The sequence below is a fragment of the Neolamprologus brichardi genome, chromosome 20 (genome assembly GCF_056152115.1).
Source record: "Neolamprologus brichardi isolate AB-2024 chromosome 20, ASM5615211v1, whole genome shotgun sequence".
NCBI lineage: Eukaryota > Metazoa > Chordata > Actinopteri > Cichliformes > Cichlidae > Neolamprologus > Neolamprologus brichardi.
In genome coordinates this window covers 30545176-30561671 of record NC_142123.1, presented here as the reverse complement: position 1 = coordinate 30561671, position 16496 = coordinate 30545176, and the positions used below count along the sequence as shown (strand labels likewise).

The 16496-nt window shown below is 42.7% G+C and overlaps 2 protein-coding genes across 3 annotated transcripts in view; one reads left to right on the top strand and one right to left on the bottom strand.

The window, feature by feature from the left end:
* The window catches only part of spryd3 (SPRY domain containing 3), a 74150-nt gene extending 66443 nt beyond the window's left edge, over nucleotides 1–7707 (bottom strand). For both annotated transcript variants that reach the window (XM_087833767.1, XM_087833768.1), the window contains exons 1-3: nucleotides 7634–7707; nucleotides 3669–3796; nucleotides 2230–2305 (exon numbers count right to left, since the gene is read on the bottom strand). In XM_087833767.1, coding sequence (XP_087689893.1) covers nucleotides 2230–2305; nucleotides 3669–3796 — 204 coding nt within the window. In that variant the 5' untranslated portion in view covers nucleotides 7634–7707. The remainder of the gene's footprint in view (nucleotides 1–2229; nucleotides 2306–3668; nucleotides 3797–7633) is intronic.
* A 2472-nt stretch (nucleotides 7708–10179) lies between these two features.
* igfbp6b (insulin-like growth factor binding protein 6b) lies at nucleotides 10180–14446 on the top strand. Its single transcript, XM_006793973.2, has 4 exons — nucleotides 10180–10760; nucleotides 11613–11647; nucleotides 12397–12516; nucleotides 12870–14446. Exons 1-4 carry the CDS (start codon nucleotides 10424–10426, stop codon nucleotides 12981–12983), a joined length of 606 nt encoding a protein of 201 aa, XP_006794036.1. The 5' UTR covers nucleotides 10180–10423; the 3' UTR covers nucleotides 12984–14446.
* Nucleotides 14447–16496: the final 2050 nt, after the last annotated feature.

Genomic DNA, 16496 nt, shown 5'->3' with positions numbered 1-16496 from the left:
CTCTGTTATTGGCGAACACTCCAAGTTATTTCTCACCTCGCTAGGTTTCCTTCATCCCACCTGTCTCTCTAAGTATATCAACATGTGAAACCAAACTTCTTGGGTTTCCCTTACCAAAGATTTCTGGTCTGATTTCTTTCCAATCTGGCACTTGAGAGATTATAGTGTAGATCACTGGTTTGTTAAAAAGTACATTCTTGGCCGAGGCACAATACCACTTCTCTGCTGTTGAAATATCATTTGTGTCTGTATGATTTAAATAAAAGTTACAAAAACATGTGTGACAACTAAGATTAGGAAAGAGCAGGAATGCGCGCATGATGTTCCGTTAAGTTATGATAGTTTTGACTTTTTCAAATAAATCTATTAAAACAAGTGGAATGTTGCAGATGTTCAGTCTGGGCTGAAAGAAGCGATGAGGAGGAGGAGTGGAGAGCGAGCAGCGGTACTGACAACGGAGCTGAAATGGATTCTTTGTGAAAGCTGAAAGATGGGGAAACACGAGGATAGCGGTGACGCAGACGCGCACAGAACCCCGACCTTTATCAGAATAAATTCTTCTGAATTTTGAGATATCCTGGGAACTGACAGCATGTGCGTCACAGAGTGGAGAATAATGTAGCGCAAACCTCTGGGTAATGACCAACGTAAAATCCACTAAATGTCAAAGAAATCCATCCTCCAAATGTGATTCTTGTTTCAGTATAAACATTATTATTGTGAAGATTTTCCTTGCAGGGGAGAGGAGAGAGGCCATATGTGAGTTTGACATCACATTTAAGAGAAATGTCAACTCTGGCACATATCAGGGACACCTCACAGCTATAAGAAATAATGTCGAAGCATGCTGCCAGCCTGCATAGAGTCTCAGTAGAGGAATATTTTAACATATATCTGAAATGATGCTTCTCATGTCAAGAAGAAAAGATGTGAAAAGAAAACTAGAAGAAGTGAATCATTTGAAGAAGAGTATGGTATTGCTGGAGGGTCCTGTCTTAGTATATTTGCAACCCAGCAGAAAGAGACTGGTTCAGTAGATATCAAGCCCTGTTCAAAACGATTTGCTCGTAATGCATTGCCATGTGGCTGATGTTTGGTTGCTAGTGGACAGTCCAGGCTCCCTATTGCGTCAGTAACCCTGGAACATATGTACCACCCCCCTCACATGCCAATCAGCGGTATCCTACTCGTGAATCGGTCGCTGCATCAATCCCTCACCTAAAAGCTGATTTTAAGGTTCACTCGGGGCTTGTAAATCCAGTTTTTTCACCTCACTACAGGTCATTGAGATTCTTTGACATTTCATGGTCTCTGGTCACCACATGTATTCAAACAGGACCAGCAACTTCAGACCAGCAAATTCTTGGAACGGCCTCAAGGTGACTACCAGCTCAGTAGTTCCCTGAAGAACTACCGTCCCTCAAGGGTGATTTTTTTTGTCTAACTTACCCATGTGGATGCTGGATTTAGGAGTATAGATACGTGTGAGTATTATTGTTAAATCTAATCTACTAATAAAATATGTTTGATTATTAAAGATTAAGATTCCCAGTATATATATGTAGTGATGAAAATTTGCTTTTTGTGGGTTTGTAGGGGAAAACATTGGACACTGCCTAACTGGCTTCAACAGTGCTGTGTGCGGTAGTGAGAAGGATGTTCAGACTATAATCTGTGGTGACTGTGTCCACCCCAGGCTACCCCTTGGCTCCGCCCGTGTCCGTAAGGATAACAACTATCAGAAGGGACTGACGCATCAGCTTTGCTATATAAATGTATAATAACCTCTCCTGCTGCTAGTCTGAATCCCTTCCTGTCTGCTGAAAAACACTGGTGTGGTAGACTAATCTCTGCGCTTACAGATAACCACCTAACCGACACCCCATCCCTCATTCCAAAGACGCTGGGACATTTTTGAGGTAGTGGTTTTGCACTGGTGAACTGAAGCTGTAGGGGGGCACCGAGAATTTAATATGAAGTTGAGAAAATTGTCAGCAACTGGATTCCAGGGGATAAAATGGCTGGATGGAAAAGCAATCGCGGGCACAGCCAAGGATGGTGGTATGTGGGCTATCGTATAATGAATAACGATCCACTGATTTTATATTGTTCATCCACTTCTGCTGGACTTAAACATTACAAAGAGGAAACAAGAGAACAAATAAATCCTGGTACTTGGAATACAATAAAACAATGCTGACATGCAGCATCACTATCGATGTGCCTTACCTCAAAGTAGCAATTTCCCTTTGATAAAGGCCGGCCAGCCACATAGCATCCCACTTCTTCAGAGTTCCCTTGGTAACTAAAGAGGAGAAATTACAGGTTAACAATGGGTGATTTCTAGTAATTGCTGTATGCACAGTCAGAAAGAATACATCTCATCTCACACAAAGTCCTCTTGATTTTGATCAATAGGCACACACCGACACATGCAACAGATGTGAGAAATAAGATGGACATTAAAATGCTAATAATAACAAAAGCAGATTTATATAATTCAAATGAACCACACACGTGTAATGATTGCAATTGTTTCTGCCCTTTGTGGACTTTCTTTTGTTGTCTGCTGCGTGTTTGATCGGGGGAGCAGATCACTGCTGCTTTATTTCCTTTGCCATTCAATTTTGAAAATTAATAAATAAATATACCCATGATGAAATGTGTCTGCAGACAGCTATACATTTGTGCAGACTCAAATCAATTCTCTTTGGAAATAAGAAGAATTTGTTGAGAACAAAAATGTTAAGCTATGCAAATAAATTAGACGTGTCGCTATTCCTGGCTCAAATAGCACACATAAGCACATATACAGTAGTTAAGGCAAGGAGTGAGCTTCCAGACATGGTGCATTATCCTGCTGGAAGCCGCCATAAGATGATAGATGGGTACGCTGTGGTCAGAAAGGGATGTACATGGTGAGCAATAATACTCAGATAGGCTGTGACTTTGAAATTATGCTCAATTAGTGCTAAGGGGGAAAAAAGTGTGCCAGGAAAATATCCTCCACACCATTACAGCACCACCACCAGCCTCAACTGTTGATACAAGGCAGGATGGATCCATGCTTTCCTTGTTGCTTACCCAAAATTCTGATCCTACTATCCAAATGCTTCAGCAGAAATGGAGACTCATCAGACCAGGCAACGTTTTTTCCAATCTTCTACTGTCCAATTTTGGTGAGCTCGCGGCAGTAGTGGCCTCTGTATCTACTGAAGTGTCTGGTGACTTTATTTTGTATAGAAAAACCCTGTGTTTAGAGATTTCAACCAGAAAACCTCCTGTACATCTTTAGCGTGTGAACTTCCAAGCCTGTTAAACTTTCATGTCAGGAAATTTCTACCATCACCAGTGTTGCTTTGATGATGGTTGTACTGGCCCATATTCTTCCCTACTTATCCGTCTTAGAGGAGAGATGGAACCTTTCCCAGGATTATGTTCTACATAAATAAACTGACAAAAAAATAAATTGCCAAACTGACTGTTACTGGAAATGAAAATATTTATCATGGCACTGATAACTGTTCCTAATGTGCATCAGTAATTACAAGAGGCTCCAAAGGTCTAAGCAATACAAAACAAAACAGTCCTCTCTTCACCCTGTTCAACAAAGCCAAACGATCTCTTCAAGTGAATCCCCAAACAGTGGCATTTAAGAACAGGCTGACCTGAGTGTGTCTCCATCCTTCTGCAGCCTCATATATCGCTCCTGTGCTGGTCGACCATCACCGATGTCTCTGACACGACGCCTCAGATTCAGGAGGCATCTGTGGTGTAGTACGTTGATGTCATCCATCTGAGTAAAGAAAATGAAACTGTTAAAACAAAATAAGCACTTTGTGATCATGTACAGCAGGCTCTGTAATCTTTACTATCAAATCACACCTGGCCAATCTGTTGTCTAATCTCTTTTACAATGTACTTCGGAAACATGTATGTTGGGCATGTCCGGTTTCCGGTTAATGATGAATTGACTTCATTCTGAGACATGTTTCATACCCGGCTGTAATCTGTAATTCTGTATGTTCTCCACAAATTATTCCAAACTCTTTGTTCTTCATAGCCACAACCTGGAGTGATGTTTACATGTGCCTGGTCAAACAAATCTAAGAGTGAGGACAATTTATGTCTCACCTAAGCACTGCTCATATAGTTCATATATTTAACCTCACTTGAAACAAATGCAAGTCCATAAATCTATTACATTAAGGTTGAAGATCCAAAGCATCTTTTAGGCTACGTTCACACTGCAGGTCTTAATGCTCAATTCCAATTTTTTGATCAAATCCGATTTTTTTGTCTTCTCGTTCACACTACAAATAAAATACGACAGCAAACGCGCTCTAGTGTGAACCCTCAAAGCGGCCCGCATGCGCAAAAGAAGATGCCACACAACACGCTCTGTTTAGACCCAGAGCAAACAGTATTGTTTGACTCATGGCCCTTAATATAAAGACTTTGGACTTTACGTTTCCCAATTTTTGCTTTAAGTTATTTTGTTATTTACATAATAATGTAGATAACCTAATAATGATCCTGATTGCTGTTTTAGAGGAGCGGTGCTTCAAAGTATAGTTGCCGATTTCTGTCAGAATCTGCAGATTATGCAGTACAAATACAATGTTCACGTTTCTCCAATGTTGTCTTCCCAACAGTTTCACTGACATCTACACTGGATGGCCAGGAAGCGTTCACGATGTCTTCTCCGGCGCTGATAATTGGCGTCTGTCTTGTGTCAGTGACGTAAAAGACGGATTTAATGCGACATGACCGTTCACACAGCAGTCGCTTTCTAAAACATCGGATATGTATCGGATTCAGTAGCACATACAAAAGTGACCCAGATCGGATTTGAAAATATCGGATTTGTGCCGTTCACGCTGTCATACCATGATCGGATATGGGTCGCAGAGGGTCATAAAAATTGGATTTGATGCGCTTTTGCCTGCAGTGTGAACGTAGCTTTAGTTGCTACCTTATTCATAAGGGGTTTCCACAGATGGTAGCTCTGCATATTTGATTTAGCAGATTTTTACACTACATCCTCCTCCTGACACAACCCGGAAGGTATTTGTGTCTCCTCCCAGGATTGAACCAGGGATCTTTTGCTGGTTAGGCAAATATGTAAACCACTACACTACAGAGCTAACATCAGCTTGAAGGCTTATTTGATCAACTCTAGCCCTAACCCATTTTCAGTTAAGCCCCTTCTCACATTGACGAATGCAACAGTTTGACTGTTTATCTTATTTATTCCTTGGAGTAACTGGAAAGAAAATAGCTGAGAAACAGTCTAAGAGAAGTCGAGGAAGTCAGACAGACCTCTCAAATTATATAAATCCTCTTCCAGAGGCTCCCAGAACTCTGGGAGAGGATTCTGAGGGGTCTGTCCAACAATTTAGTAGTTAATAGAGATGGACCGATCCGATATTACGTATCGGTATCGGTCTGATACTGACGTAAATTACTGGATCGGATATCTGAGAGAAATAAAAAATGTAATCCGATCCATTAAATATCAAAAAAGCACCTCACGAAACTTGCGACACGGCGTAACTCGGTTCATAACCGTAGCACATTGGAGCAGTGTGCCTCACGTGATAGAGTGGCTGTGTGTATTTGTAGCCTCGCTACCAAACCAGCATTTTATCTCCGAGGAAGTGATCCCAGAGAGACGTAAAGCAAGTGTGTAAGTTCATCTCTGAATGTTTGTAAAGCATTCCCACGTTAAGCTTAACAACCGATATATGGAGCGACTGCCGCTTCTCTCTCCCTCTCTCTCCTGCTGCTACTTCAATCGTGAAACTGATCAATGATCAGCTGATCGGCTTTTCTGTCGCGAGTCCGTCTCTCTTCTTTGTTTATCGCCCACTTCGCACCAGAAAGAGGAAACCAGCGGCTGAACAACAGCAGCACGTTTAAGCTTGATAATCTTTTGTTAGAATTTATTTAATATTACTTTCTAGACCAGGATCCTTTTCTACGTAGCTGACAGCTGGTAACTGTGCAGGGGCGGATCTAGCAAAGTTTAGCCAGGGGGGCCGATAGGGCATTAACAGGGAAAAGGGGGCACAAAGACATACTTTGACCTTTGGGGTATGAACTAACAGCCAGACATTCACCTTCAGGAATTTCTGGTAGAGAGCCGTATTCATGTTTCCATCAGTTACAGCAAGTCACGCTGAAGCAACAAAGCAACTTCAGACCAAAAGCTGTCGCTCTTCTTATGAAATGCTGTGTTAGTTTTACGCCAAATGTAACAAGACGCAAACTTTTCTTTCATCAGTTCCCAGACTTTTCCCCCCCCCAAAGTCTTCGGAATCATCAAGATGTTGTTGGCAAATGTAAGGCAAGCCTTTATGTTCTTTTTGGTTAACAGTAGTTTTCACCTTGGTACACTCCCATAGATGACATTTTTGCTCAGTCTCTTTCTTATTTTTGAATCGTGAACACTGAATCTTAACTGAGGCCTTCAGTTCTGTAGATGTTGTTCTGTGTTCTTTTGTGATCTCCTGCATGAGTCGTAGATGCGCTCTTGGAGTAATTTTGGAAGGCCGGACACTCCTGGGAAAGAGCACTACTGCTCCAAATTTTCTCTATTTGCGGATAATGGCTCTCACCGTGGTTCACTGGATTCCCAAACCCTCAAGAATGCCTCTCTAATCCTTTCCATGTCTTTGTTTCTCATCTGTTCTTTCTTTTGATTGTGGCATGATGTGTTGCTTTTATCCTGCTTTACTTCATCAGACAGATTCTATTTAACTGAATTCTTGAGACAAAAAGTCTGGCAGCAATCAGTAATATGGCAAATATAGTGAACTTCAGTTGAAAATGAATGTGATTAATTGCAGTTCATTCGTGATTTAACGAGGGGGAATTTCTTTTTCACACAGGGCCTGGTAGATTTAAATAGCTTTTCTGCTTTTTCAGAGAACTGTGTACACTTAATAACATGTATAAACCGCCAGTCAATCATATAGATGAGTTCCTAAATAAATCTCAGTCTTAATCGTCACCTACTTTCTATAACCATGTTATGAACTATTAAACATGTATCAGCACGAAGAAACAGGTGGCACACACACTGAAGCTAGCCAGAATAAATCATAGTTATGATAGTTATTGACATTTATTACAGTTTTAAATTCTATTAAATTCTTGCTTCCAATGACCCCAAGGCATAATAGAAACGGTACACTAGAAATACAAACGTAAAGCTTTCGCCGTCACGGTCGCAAGAAGGGGGCGTGCCGATGTTTACATCTGTCATCCAGCTGCCGTGCTAACGAAGATGCTAGTTTTAAGTTCAGGTGATGGTCAAACAGGTAACTTGTGTATTGTTAGCTGAAGGTTACAGGTAAGGGATGATTAAACGAGCCTCCAAAATTACAAACATCAGCTCACCAGACGAAGAGGGGGGGAAAGCGGTTGAATTTGGCCAGGAAGCTAAACGCAGGTTAGCGTCATTAGCGGCTAATGCGATAGCCTCTTTACGCTTCAGCGCAAAGCAAAGAGAACAACGAGAGACTGTTCCCTAAAGCCGGAGAGCCGAGTTTTGCGTCAGTGTAGCCGTCATTTCCGATAACTCACTCGCTAACCTGCTATCTAGGCAGTAAATGAGGCAGAAACTCACTTTCGTCCATCAGCTATCCATCCATCAGCGGCACACTTGTGTAAACTTTGGGAACGGCGCTTCCCAGTGACGTCACGCTCCATTCCGCTGAACGGGCCAATTGCAGCGAGGTTTGAGAAGTGGTGAGAAGCCACTTGGCCAATCCCACTTCTGCGATGTATATATCAGCCATGTATTTGGCACCATTCATTATGTTCATGAATCCCTCACCACACACTTTACACTCTGTAAACCTCGCCTTCTGTTCACAGGTTCTGTTTCATTATCCCAAACTGAAACATTACTATAAATATGAATCAGGCAGTTGGCTACCTCAGTAGGGGTCCAGAGGGGATATGACCCACTCCCCACCACAGGGTTTGTGTAGAAGAAGAAGTGGCAGGAGAGAGAAACACTCTGAGCCAGTTGGGACAGATCTGAACTTTTTTGGAGGAATCAAGAGAAGGAAGAAATTGTGTTTAGCCTGCCCGAAGGAGGAAAAATGAATAATCCAGGGCACTGTGGAAAACAGAGCCCCCGTCGGTCTGGCAAGTGTCTTGGAACATTCTCCTAATATGTGGAAAAGGACTAGAAGTGCTGCGGCTTGCAAGCTGATGGGAACACAAGACGGCAGGTGATTTCTGCCCTCCTTGCCAAGATTAATCAGAACAGCAGGCGGCTGATGGCAAGGCCGAAATTGGCCTCACGTAGCCCTGAATTCCAGCCAGTACAGGCCAGTGGGTATGTCTGTCGGTATGCTCTGCAGAGTCTGAGCTGCTACTGCGGGAGCCAGGCACACGTTTTAACAACGAAATGTCTTAAGGTCAGGCACTGTATTAAAAAAAAAAAAAAACAGCTAGTGAGAAATGTCATTACCACTCAGCGTTGTTGGCTTAATATAAATATTTATGCCCTGTTTGTTTGCTTTTACATCTGTATGCGGACCAGTGAAAGACAAGGTAAAGTTATAACCTTGATTATTATCACGCATAAGCACTGTTTGAGAAACAGCACTCCCTGACGGCTGCAGACTCCCCCAGCAGGACAAAGCTCCTGCCAGACTACAAAACCTGAAAGGAACACAATAAAGCACCTAAGGTGTTGCGTTTTGGCCTCCCCCAGTCTGATCAAACATCCCAATGATGTGCCAGAACAAGCCAAAACCACAGAGGTCCCACCCCTGTAACTCACAGCACCCAAAGGATCTGCTGAATGGACATCCAGAGAGTTCCCGTGTCCATGCCCGGATGGATAAGAGCTGTTTTGGCAGACTCAATCAATATTAGGCCAACCTCTACCAGTGATGTTGTAATCCTGTGATGTGTTGCAGGGATAGTTGGGCATAAGTGACAAGAGTGGCAAAAACAAAACAGAAAGAACTGCTCCCAAAACATAAATGCTTTTTCTAACTAAATGACTATACACAAAAGTGCAGCTTTGACTAAGAATGAGAGGTCTGATCTAACCACTTCACTCGCTCAACTGCAGTAGTTGCAAAGTTACTTTTTGCATATGCCTGTAAGAAAACAAGACTTGTGCCTTTTACAGTTTTGTGCGTTGTAAAAACATCAATTAGATCCACTGAATAATCTGAATCACATGAGAATATTTAACATAACTGGGCTGAGGTGTCCATTTTATTATGCCAGGGTCGAGTGTTGTACATTGAGAAGAAGCGCAGAGGAATCAGTAGCTTAAGAAAATCCTTACTGAGTGGAGCATAATTCAGTTTGGTCTTGTGCGTTTGTCCCTCTCCTCCTCCCTCTAATTATCCAGATGATTACTCTTCCAAGTCAAACACCTGGCAAGCAAAAGCTCCAACTGCCATTTAATATCTGATAGCTACTGAAATATAATCTAGAGGTTTAACAGCTTATGAAAGACTGGATTAGATGTAATGCAATATCCGACATGGCAGCGATTAGGCTGATGCACGCAGTTGGTGCGTGGAGTAAACTTACATCAGCGTATGAGCACGCTGGATTTCTTGGTGTATTTCTTCTGAATCCAGCTCGTTCTGTGAACTTTGACACGTGTGACAGAAAGACAGAGTATTACAGGTGTGTAGCTCAGGTTTAGGATTACATGTTTGCTCAGGAAACGTTCTGTCATAACCTCAAACCGAACTCGAGCAGGAGCGAACACACAGCTGTGCATTTGTCGTGGCAAATGACAATGCAGTGGCAGCGCCGCCGATGGAAGCTCATACTATACATTTGTGTTTGTTACCATGGCAAATGTTCTTCCAGAAAGGTCTCTGACATTGGAAAAAGTGCAAATGGCTGAACGTGACTTCTACTGTTTATGCATGGGCAATGTTGAACATAAGTGGAAGAAGAAGGACTAGATGAATGTGTTCGTATATACCAGGAAAGGGTGGGGAGATTTTGATAATTTCTGAAAGGAACATAATCCACCCCCCACTTGCTCTGTCTCCCTCCCTGCCACCTCCCTCTCTCTCTCTCTCTTTCTCTCTCTCTCTCTCTCTGAGTCCCAGCCCCTGAAGGTGTCATAACTGTGCTCTCTCTCTCTCTCACTCTCTCTCTCTATCACCGCCTTTCAGATCTTTAAAAGCTGGTGCTTTGCCGTGTCTCTCACGATCTCCATTTGTCTCATCTGGCACTGCAGGGGACTCTCGACCGGCAAAGCACCAAGGAGAGCTACTGTATAGAAGCGGGAGGAAGACTGAGGAAAGAGGAGAGAAAGGGAAAGAGAGTAAGAGTGAGAGAGAAATATACATCCAGAAATAGCATCAGCTACATTTAACTGACAGAGAGTGACAGTGTGGAGAACCTGAGACCTGGACAGAAAATGCCTATCCTTTCTAACTTAACAACCGTTGTATTGTTGCTCATTGCTCACTGCGGATCATGGACCGGGGCGAACCGCTTGGGCCCCTTCAAGGTCTGTCCTTCCTGCAAGGATCCACTGGGGGCAGGTCGGCCCCCCAGGGACCATAATGCTGCTGGCAGCACGTCAGTGCTGGCCCAAGGAGAGCCCTGTGGTGTGTACACCCTGACCTGTGCCAAGGGGCTCCGTTGTGTTCCCCCACCAAGGGAGCACAGCCCCCTCCAGGCTCTGTTGCAGGGAAGGGGCATTTGCGCCAAGTACAGCAAGACTAGTCCCACCGAGAGGCCCCACCCCACAGGTAAGATACTGTATTTACACACACACGTGCATGAAATCACATAGGCACGCACCTACAGATGCAAACAGGGGCTTGCACGGCAACTGCATATAGGCTTGATTTGAAGGGGATATATGGCGACAGCCACACATTAGTGTATATACAGTGTGCCTCCCCCAGTATTGCTATAAATTGCATGTGATGCTGTGTCACTTACCAGCACAAGAAGGGACAATTAGTATGTGGCATTTAAGCCTGGTTGCATTTTGTGCACCACTAATGAATTTGCAGACCTCTGGCATCTGTTCCGCAGCACCTCTGGCTTCACTCTTGATGAAAATGTCAGTTCCTTTTATGGTGGAAAATCACCACAATCACATTAACAAAGAGAAAACTACACCTTGAGTGAGCTTTCTTCAATTTTGGGGGATCTGTAAGTGAAGATATGCACCCGTGAAGTGTTATTGTTACCATCCATTTCAGTGACAGGGTGCATGACAATGATGTGTCCAACAAGCCGGCTTCTCTGTAGAGAATTTAGAATGAATGTGAAAACTGTAACAGTGTCACCTACATTCTGATCAAGCTGCTTTTTATTGCAGTGATCTCCATCTACTGTTCAAACTGAGATACTGCGATTAACTGTCTGAAAAGGAGCCGTACTGACAGAAATTAGGTCTCTCGTTAAATGGCCAGCACACATGCATGTCCTCTTACTGAAGGTTCATTAATGTACTACGCTAAAAGAAGCAAAGCTATATCACAAAGTGTGAGTGTATTATTTTAAGTATATAGTGTATAATCTGACCATGGGTGCTGTTTTACCGGTATTATGCTTCAATGTTCTCATGTCGGCGTGTCATTTCCTCTCAGGTCCACATCCTTCACACAGTGGTGACATTGAAAAAGTAAGTTCATCCTCTTATTGTGAGATAAGCTACTCCATCTTCACCTAAATCATTAAAAATCTGACATTTCTAACCCTGTTACGGCTGTATGTTGAGCTGCATCTACACAGTTCTTCCCATAGATCCTCTGTCGTTTGGGGTGTTGCAGTGGCATGTACACACACACACACACACGCACACACTGCTCTGAAGCCATGCATTATGGTGCATGATGTGTGTGCTGCTATGCGGCAGAACTAATTGAGCATGATGTGAATCAGGAAAGTTTCGAGCCGGCCGCTGCCGCTACAGATTTCTCAGTTAGTGAGCTGGTTTGCTGTGCAGTGTCTGAGCCAGTATGGATGCTATAAGTAGAATGCGATAGTCACCTAAATGGTCATATTTAGGCGACTATTGCACAGTTCAATTTCTCAAAGTGACACAAAAACGCAGAGTCACTTCAAACCATTCAGTGACCTGAAAATCAAAAGCATTGTATAACAATATGGTTATATAATCATATACAATATGTGACATCTGATCTATATATATAGAAATGTGCATTTTCTCTGCTTCTGGCTGGAATGCTGCATCACCGTAGCTAATCCTTAGTGATTCACATCGACATGTGTTCTGCAAAGAGGATTTCTGCCAACACAATCACCTGAGGGGGGATAGCAGCTTGCCACTGCCACTCTTCGTATTAAGGCAGGTTGTCTCTGTTCGCCTCTGGCGGTGTTTGAAGTCACACTCTGCGTTGCTGTTTTCAGGCACCCTGTCGCAAGCTGCTCAATAGCGTCCTGAGGGGTCTCGAGCTGACAATCTTCCAGTCTGACCGCGACATCTATATACCCAACTGTGACACTCGCGGCTTCTACAGGAAAAAGCAGGTAGAGCATTATCAGCAGAGCTATCGTGAGGCATGACAGTGGAACTTTGTTGAGCTTATGTGATGGGAAAATGTCTCGTTGCTGCACTGACTTGGTGTTACTGTACATGTGTCAGAGCTGCACTCCACTGCAGCTTTCTGTTCAGTGCAATCCACAGATTAGTGTGTGACCACAGGGGCTGAGAATAACTGACACCTCTCTCTGAGCCTCTCAGCTGTGGGCTCAGAGAATCACTACTGCGCTATGATGACATATCATTTTCTCTCTCTGCCTCCCTCACCACCTTTCCTACCCTCTATCTCGGCGCTCTTTCCCTATAAAAATCTCCCTCTCTTTCCTTTAATTTCACACAGTGCCGCTCCTCCAAGGGCATGCAGCGTGGCCACTGCTGGTGCGTAGACGAGCTCGGCACGCCCGTGCCTTCACGTGCCAGCGAAGATGGTACCATACCATGCGATGGCGAGTGAGGGACAAGTCCGCCTGGTTGCTCTCAGCCTGGAGGAGGTGGAGAAAGGAGGAGGGCGAGGAGGAGGTGGAGGAGCAGGAGCACGGGGAGAGGGGGTGGCTTTAGCTTGTGCTAGACACTGCCTGGACAGGAGGGAGCAGGGATAAACCACTTCCTATGGAAAATACACACCAGTTAATGTCCTCTCTATAAGCAAGACAAACACACTCTCACAGTCCAGCAGTAGCAACAGTAACATCTGCCTGAATGTTCAACAGTTGCAGCAATGTCCTCTGCGTCGTGTGGTGGCGCGCTGCATGCTCACATTATTGCTCCGTGAACTGCCTCAGTGATCCAAGCTGTATCTCTCCGAATGATCTCTATATTCCCTGGCTCTTGTCCCGGCTTTCTGGTAGATTTTTATTTTCCCTTTTCACTTTAGGATAGCTGACACTGCCTGTGTTTGTTCTGATCTCAGTGGGCTGAAATACTGTTACGCAGGTGATGTGACACAAACGTTCGAGAAAAAAAAAACGTGTCTCCCTCACCGTCCTCTCTCCCTCTCTCCAAAGATACACTGATATCAACATACTTATAATTGACAGAATATTTCTTTTCTATTAATTTATTTTGTTTTTGAGTATTTCCATCAAGTACTGCTTGAATCTCACAGTATCTTATATATATATGTCAAGTCAGAGAGAAAAAAAAAAGTCATACTAATATGATCCTGGAAGCTTCTGTTCACTTTCTTTGTCAAAATAGCGTTCTGACTGCTTATTGGTTGATTGTTTGTACATATGTTGGATTTTTGTGGTCGACTGTGTGTTCTGAAGTGGCAGACAAAAAGCTTACGGCTGTTACCCTTTTCAAAAAGTTGTAAGGCATATTTTTATACACGTCAATATAATATTTTATATATGAATTGTTGGTTTATTTAATGAACTACAGTACAATGCCATGTATTTTTATATTGTCAGCAGTTTCTTATTTAAAGACAGAGATTATTTTATTTCATGTTAGGGGAAGTGTTGTGCTTTAGAGGCACTTTTATGGCAAAACTCATCACATTCATCAGAGCTCTATTCAACTGCTGTACATCTTATGGTTAGATCTCATGTTTTTAATTTTCCTTTTTGTTTATTTATGCTTTGTTCATTTGAGAATTTAAGAATGTCCATGTTACTATTATGTTTTCTTTTGGCACATCCTACTTTTAAAATTATGATTTCAGTACAGAAAAAAAAATAGATCAAATTTGTTATTGTTATAGTATGTCTTTCCCGAGTCCTTGCAAAAGTCATGAAATTGTGTGCTATTAAAGTGTGATTAGAATTTATCTATTTCTGACCAATCTTGTTGTGCCAATGTGTGTGCCGTGATGAAAGGTCCATGCACAAAGGACCTGTAAGATTTGCAAATATGAAAATAAAACATAATGATAATAAAAAATAGAGAAGAATAAAACATATATTAATATAACAACTGGTGTTGTGTGTGTTTCTTTTGTGAAATATGTCATTTGAGAGCAATTTTAATCACCCAGGGAGTGTCCAAGAGAAGAAAACAGCTGTAGATCATTTCTTTAGGCCCAAATTTTCACAAGAAGAACAAGCAATTATGTAATTAAAAAGGACGTAGCTACACTGATTAAAACACTGTACAGTAGACTGAGGTTAAGTCTCAAGCTATAAGAAATAATAATACACTATGTGTACTATAAACTATACATAGATGTATGACCGCATAATGCTAGTGTTTGTAGCATTTAAATGCAAAACTAAGACTAATTAGCGCTAAAGCCAAATGTGTGTTTGGACCAACATTTGTTTACTGATAATAGCTAGAGCCAGTGCTGTGTATATCAAGACTTAATTAGGTACACTTGTTCAACTACTTATCAATGGAAATATCAAATCAGCCACATTGCACAAACATCTTAAGTTTATTATCCAAATTGAACATCAAAATTGAGCAGAAAGATGATTTAAGTGTCTTTGAACATGGGATGGTTGTTGGCGTTAGTGTTTCAGAAGCTGCTGACCAACTGGGATTTTCCCACACAGCCATCGCTGGGGTTTACAGGAGGTGGTCTGAAGAAGAGAAAATCTCTAGTGAGCAGCAGATCTCTGGGTAAAAATACGTTGTTGATGACTGAAGTCAGAAGGGAATAAATAGACAGCTTCAAGTTGGTTGGAAGGCTGCAGTAATTCAAATAACCCCTCATTGAAACCAAGATATGCAGAAGGATATCTCTGAAAGTACAATGTCAAACCTTAATGTAGATGGACTACAGTAGCAGAGTCCCACTCTTGTCAGCTAAGAACAGACTTTGGCATATACAACACGCATGCTTCCAGCATGTCACAAAACTCTAATCATCTTAAAATGATTTCTTCAACATAAAGTAAGTAAGAGGTGTAACATAAGCTTTGTGGCAGCATTCTGAACAACTTGCGGATGATCCACAGAGCCTTCACATAAACACTTGAACAAAGAATTTCAATAATCCAAACGAGATGAGACAAATGCATGGATGACCATTTCTAGTTCTGAGCGTGATACAATGGGACTCAGCCTAGCAATATTTTTTAAATGATAAAAGCAGGAGCGAACCAGTAAATTAGCATGAGTGTCCAAAGTCAGAGCTGAGTCACAATTTACACCAAGGGTCCTGATAGAAGGTGGGGGCATAAGTGGGTCCCAATCAGCCAGGGTTTCGGGTGAGTTCATTGTGAAACCTGGCCCCACCTTATCATGCGATTTCCTGAGGTCAGATGGCCCAGGATGTGAGTGGGCGTTAAGGCGTCTGGGGAGGGAACTCAAAACTGGATTATAGATGGCAGACAGTTGGTGTCGTAAACCACTGCCTCTGTTCAAAGATGGTCGCTCACAGTGGACATAGATGCTTCTTTCACTCCTCTTTCAAACCATCTGTCCTCTCTGTCCAAAATGTGAACATTGGCATCCTCGAAAGAGTGACCTTTGTCCTTAAGATGCAGATGGACAGCTGAGTCTTGTCCTGTGGAGGTGGATCTTCTATGTTGCGCCATGCGCTTGTGAAGTGGCTGTTTGGTCTCTTTCAATGTAGAGGTCTGGGCATTCCTCGCTGCACTGTACAGCATACACCACATTGTTAAGTCTGTGTTTTGGAGTTTTGTCTTTCGGGTGAACCAGTTTTTGTCTGAGTGTGTTGCTGGGTCTGAAGTACACCGGGATGTCATGCTTGGAGAAAATTCTCCTGAGTTTCTCTGATACACCAGCTACATAGGGATGACAATGTTGTTGCGTCTGTCCTTCTTATCCTCCCTCGCTGGTGTCTGATCTTCTTTTCTGTGCCTCTTTGCTGACTTTAAGAATGCCCATTTAGAATAGCCGCATGTTTTGAGTGCTTCCTTTACATGTGTGTGTTCCTTCTTTTTCCCTTCAGGCTTAGAGGGAACATGTTCTGCCCGGTGGTGTAGGGTCCTAATTACTCCAAGTTTGTGTTCCAGAGGGTGATGGGAGTCAAAGAGGAGGTACTGGTCCATGTGTG

Bases quoted from the DNA above. Each gene is read 5' to 3' on its own strand.
- igfbp6b (XM_006793973.2), top strand. From the start codon at position 10,424: ATGCCTATCCTTTCTAACTTAACAACCGTTGTATTGTTGCTCATTGCT. The intron at 10,761-11,612 runs GTAAGATACTGT...ATTTCCTCTCAG, and splicing joins CGAGAGGCCCCACCCCACAG to GTCCACATCCTTCACACAGT. The intron at 12,517-12,869 runs GTAGAGCATTAT...AATTTCACACAG, and splicing joins GCTTCTACAGGAAAAAGCAG to TGCCGCTCCTCCAAGGGCAT.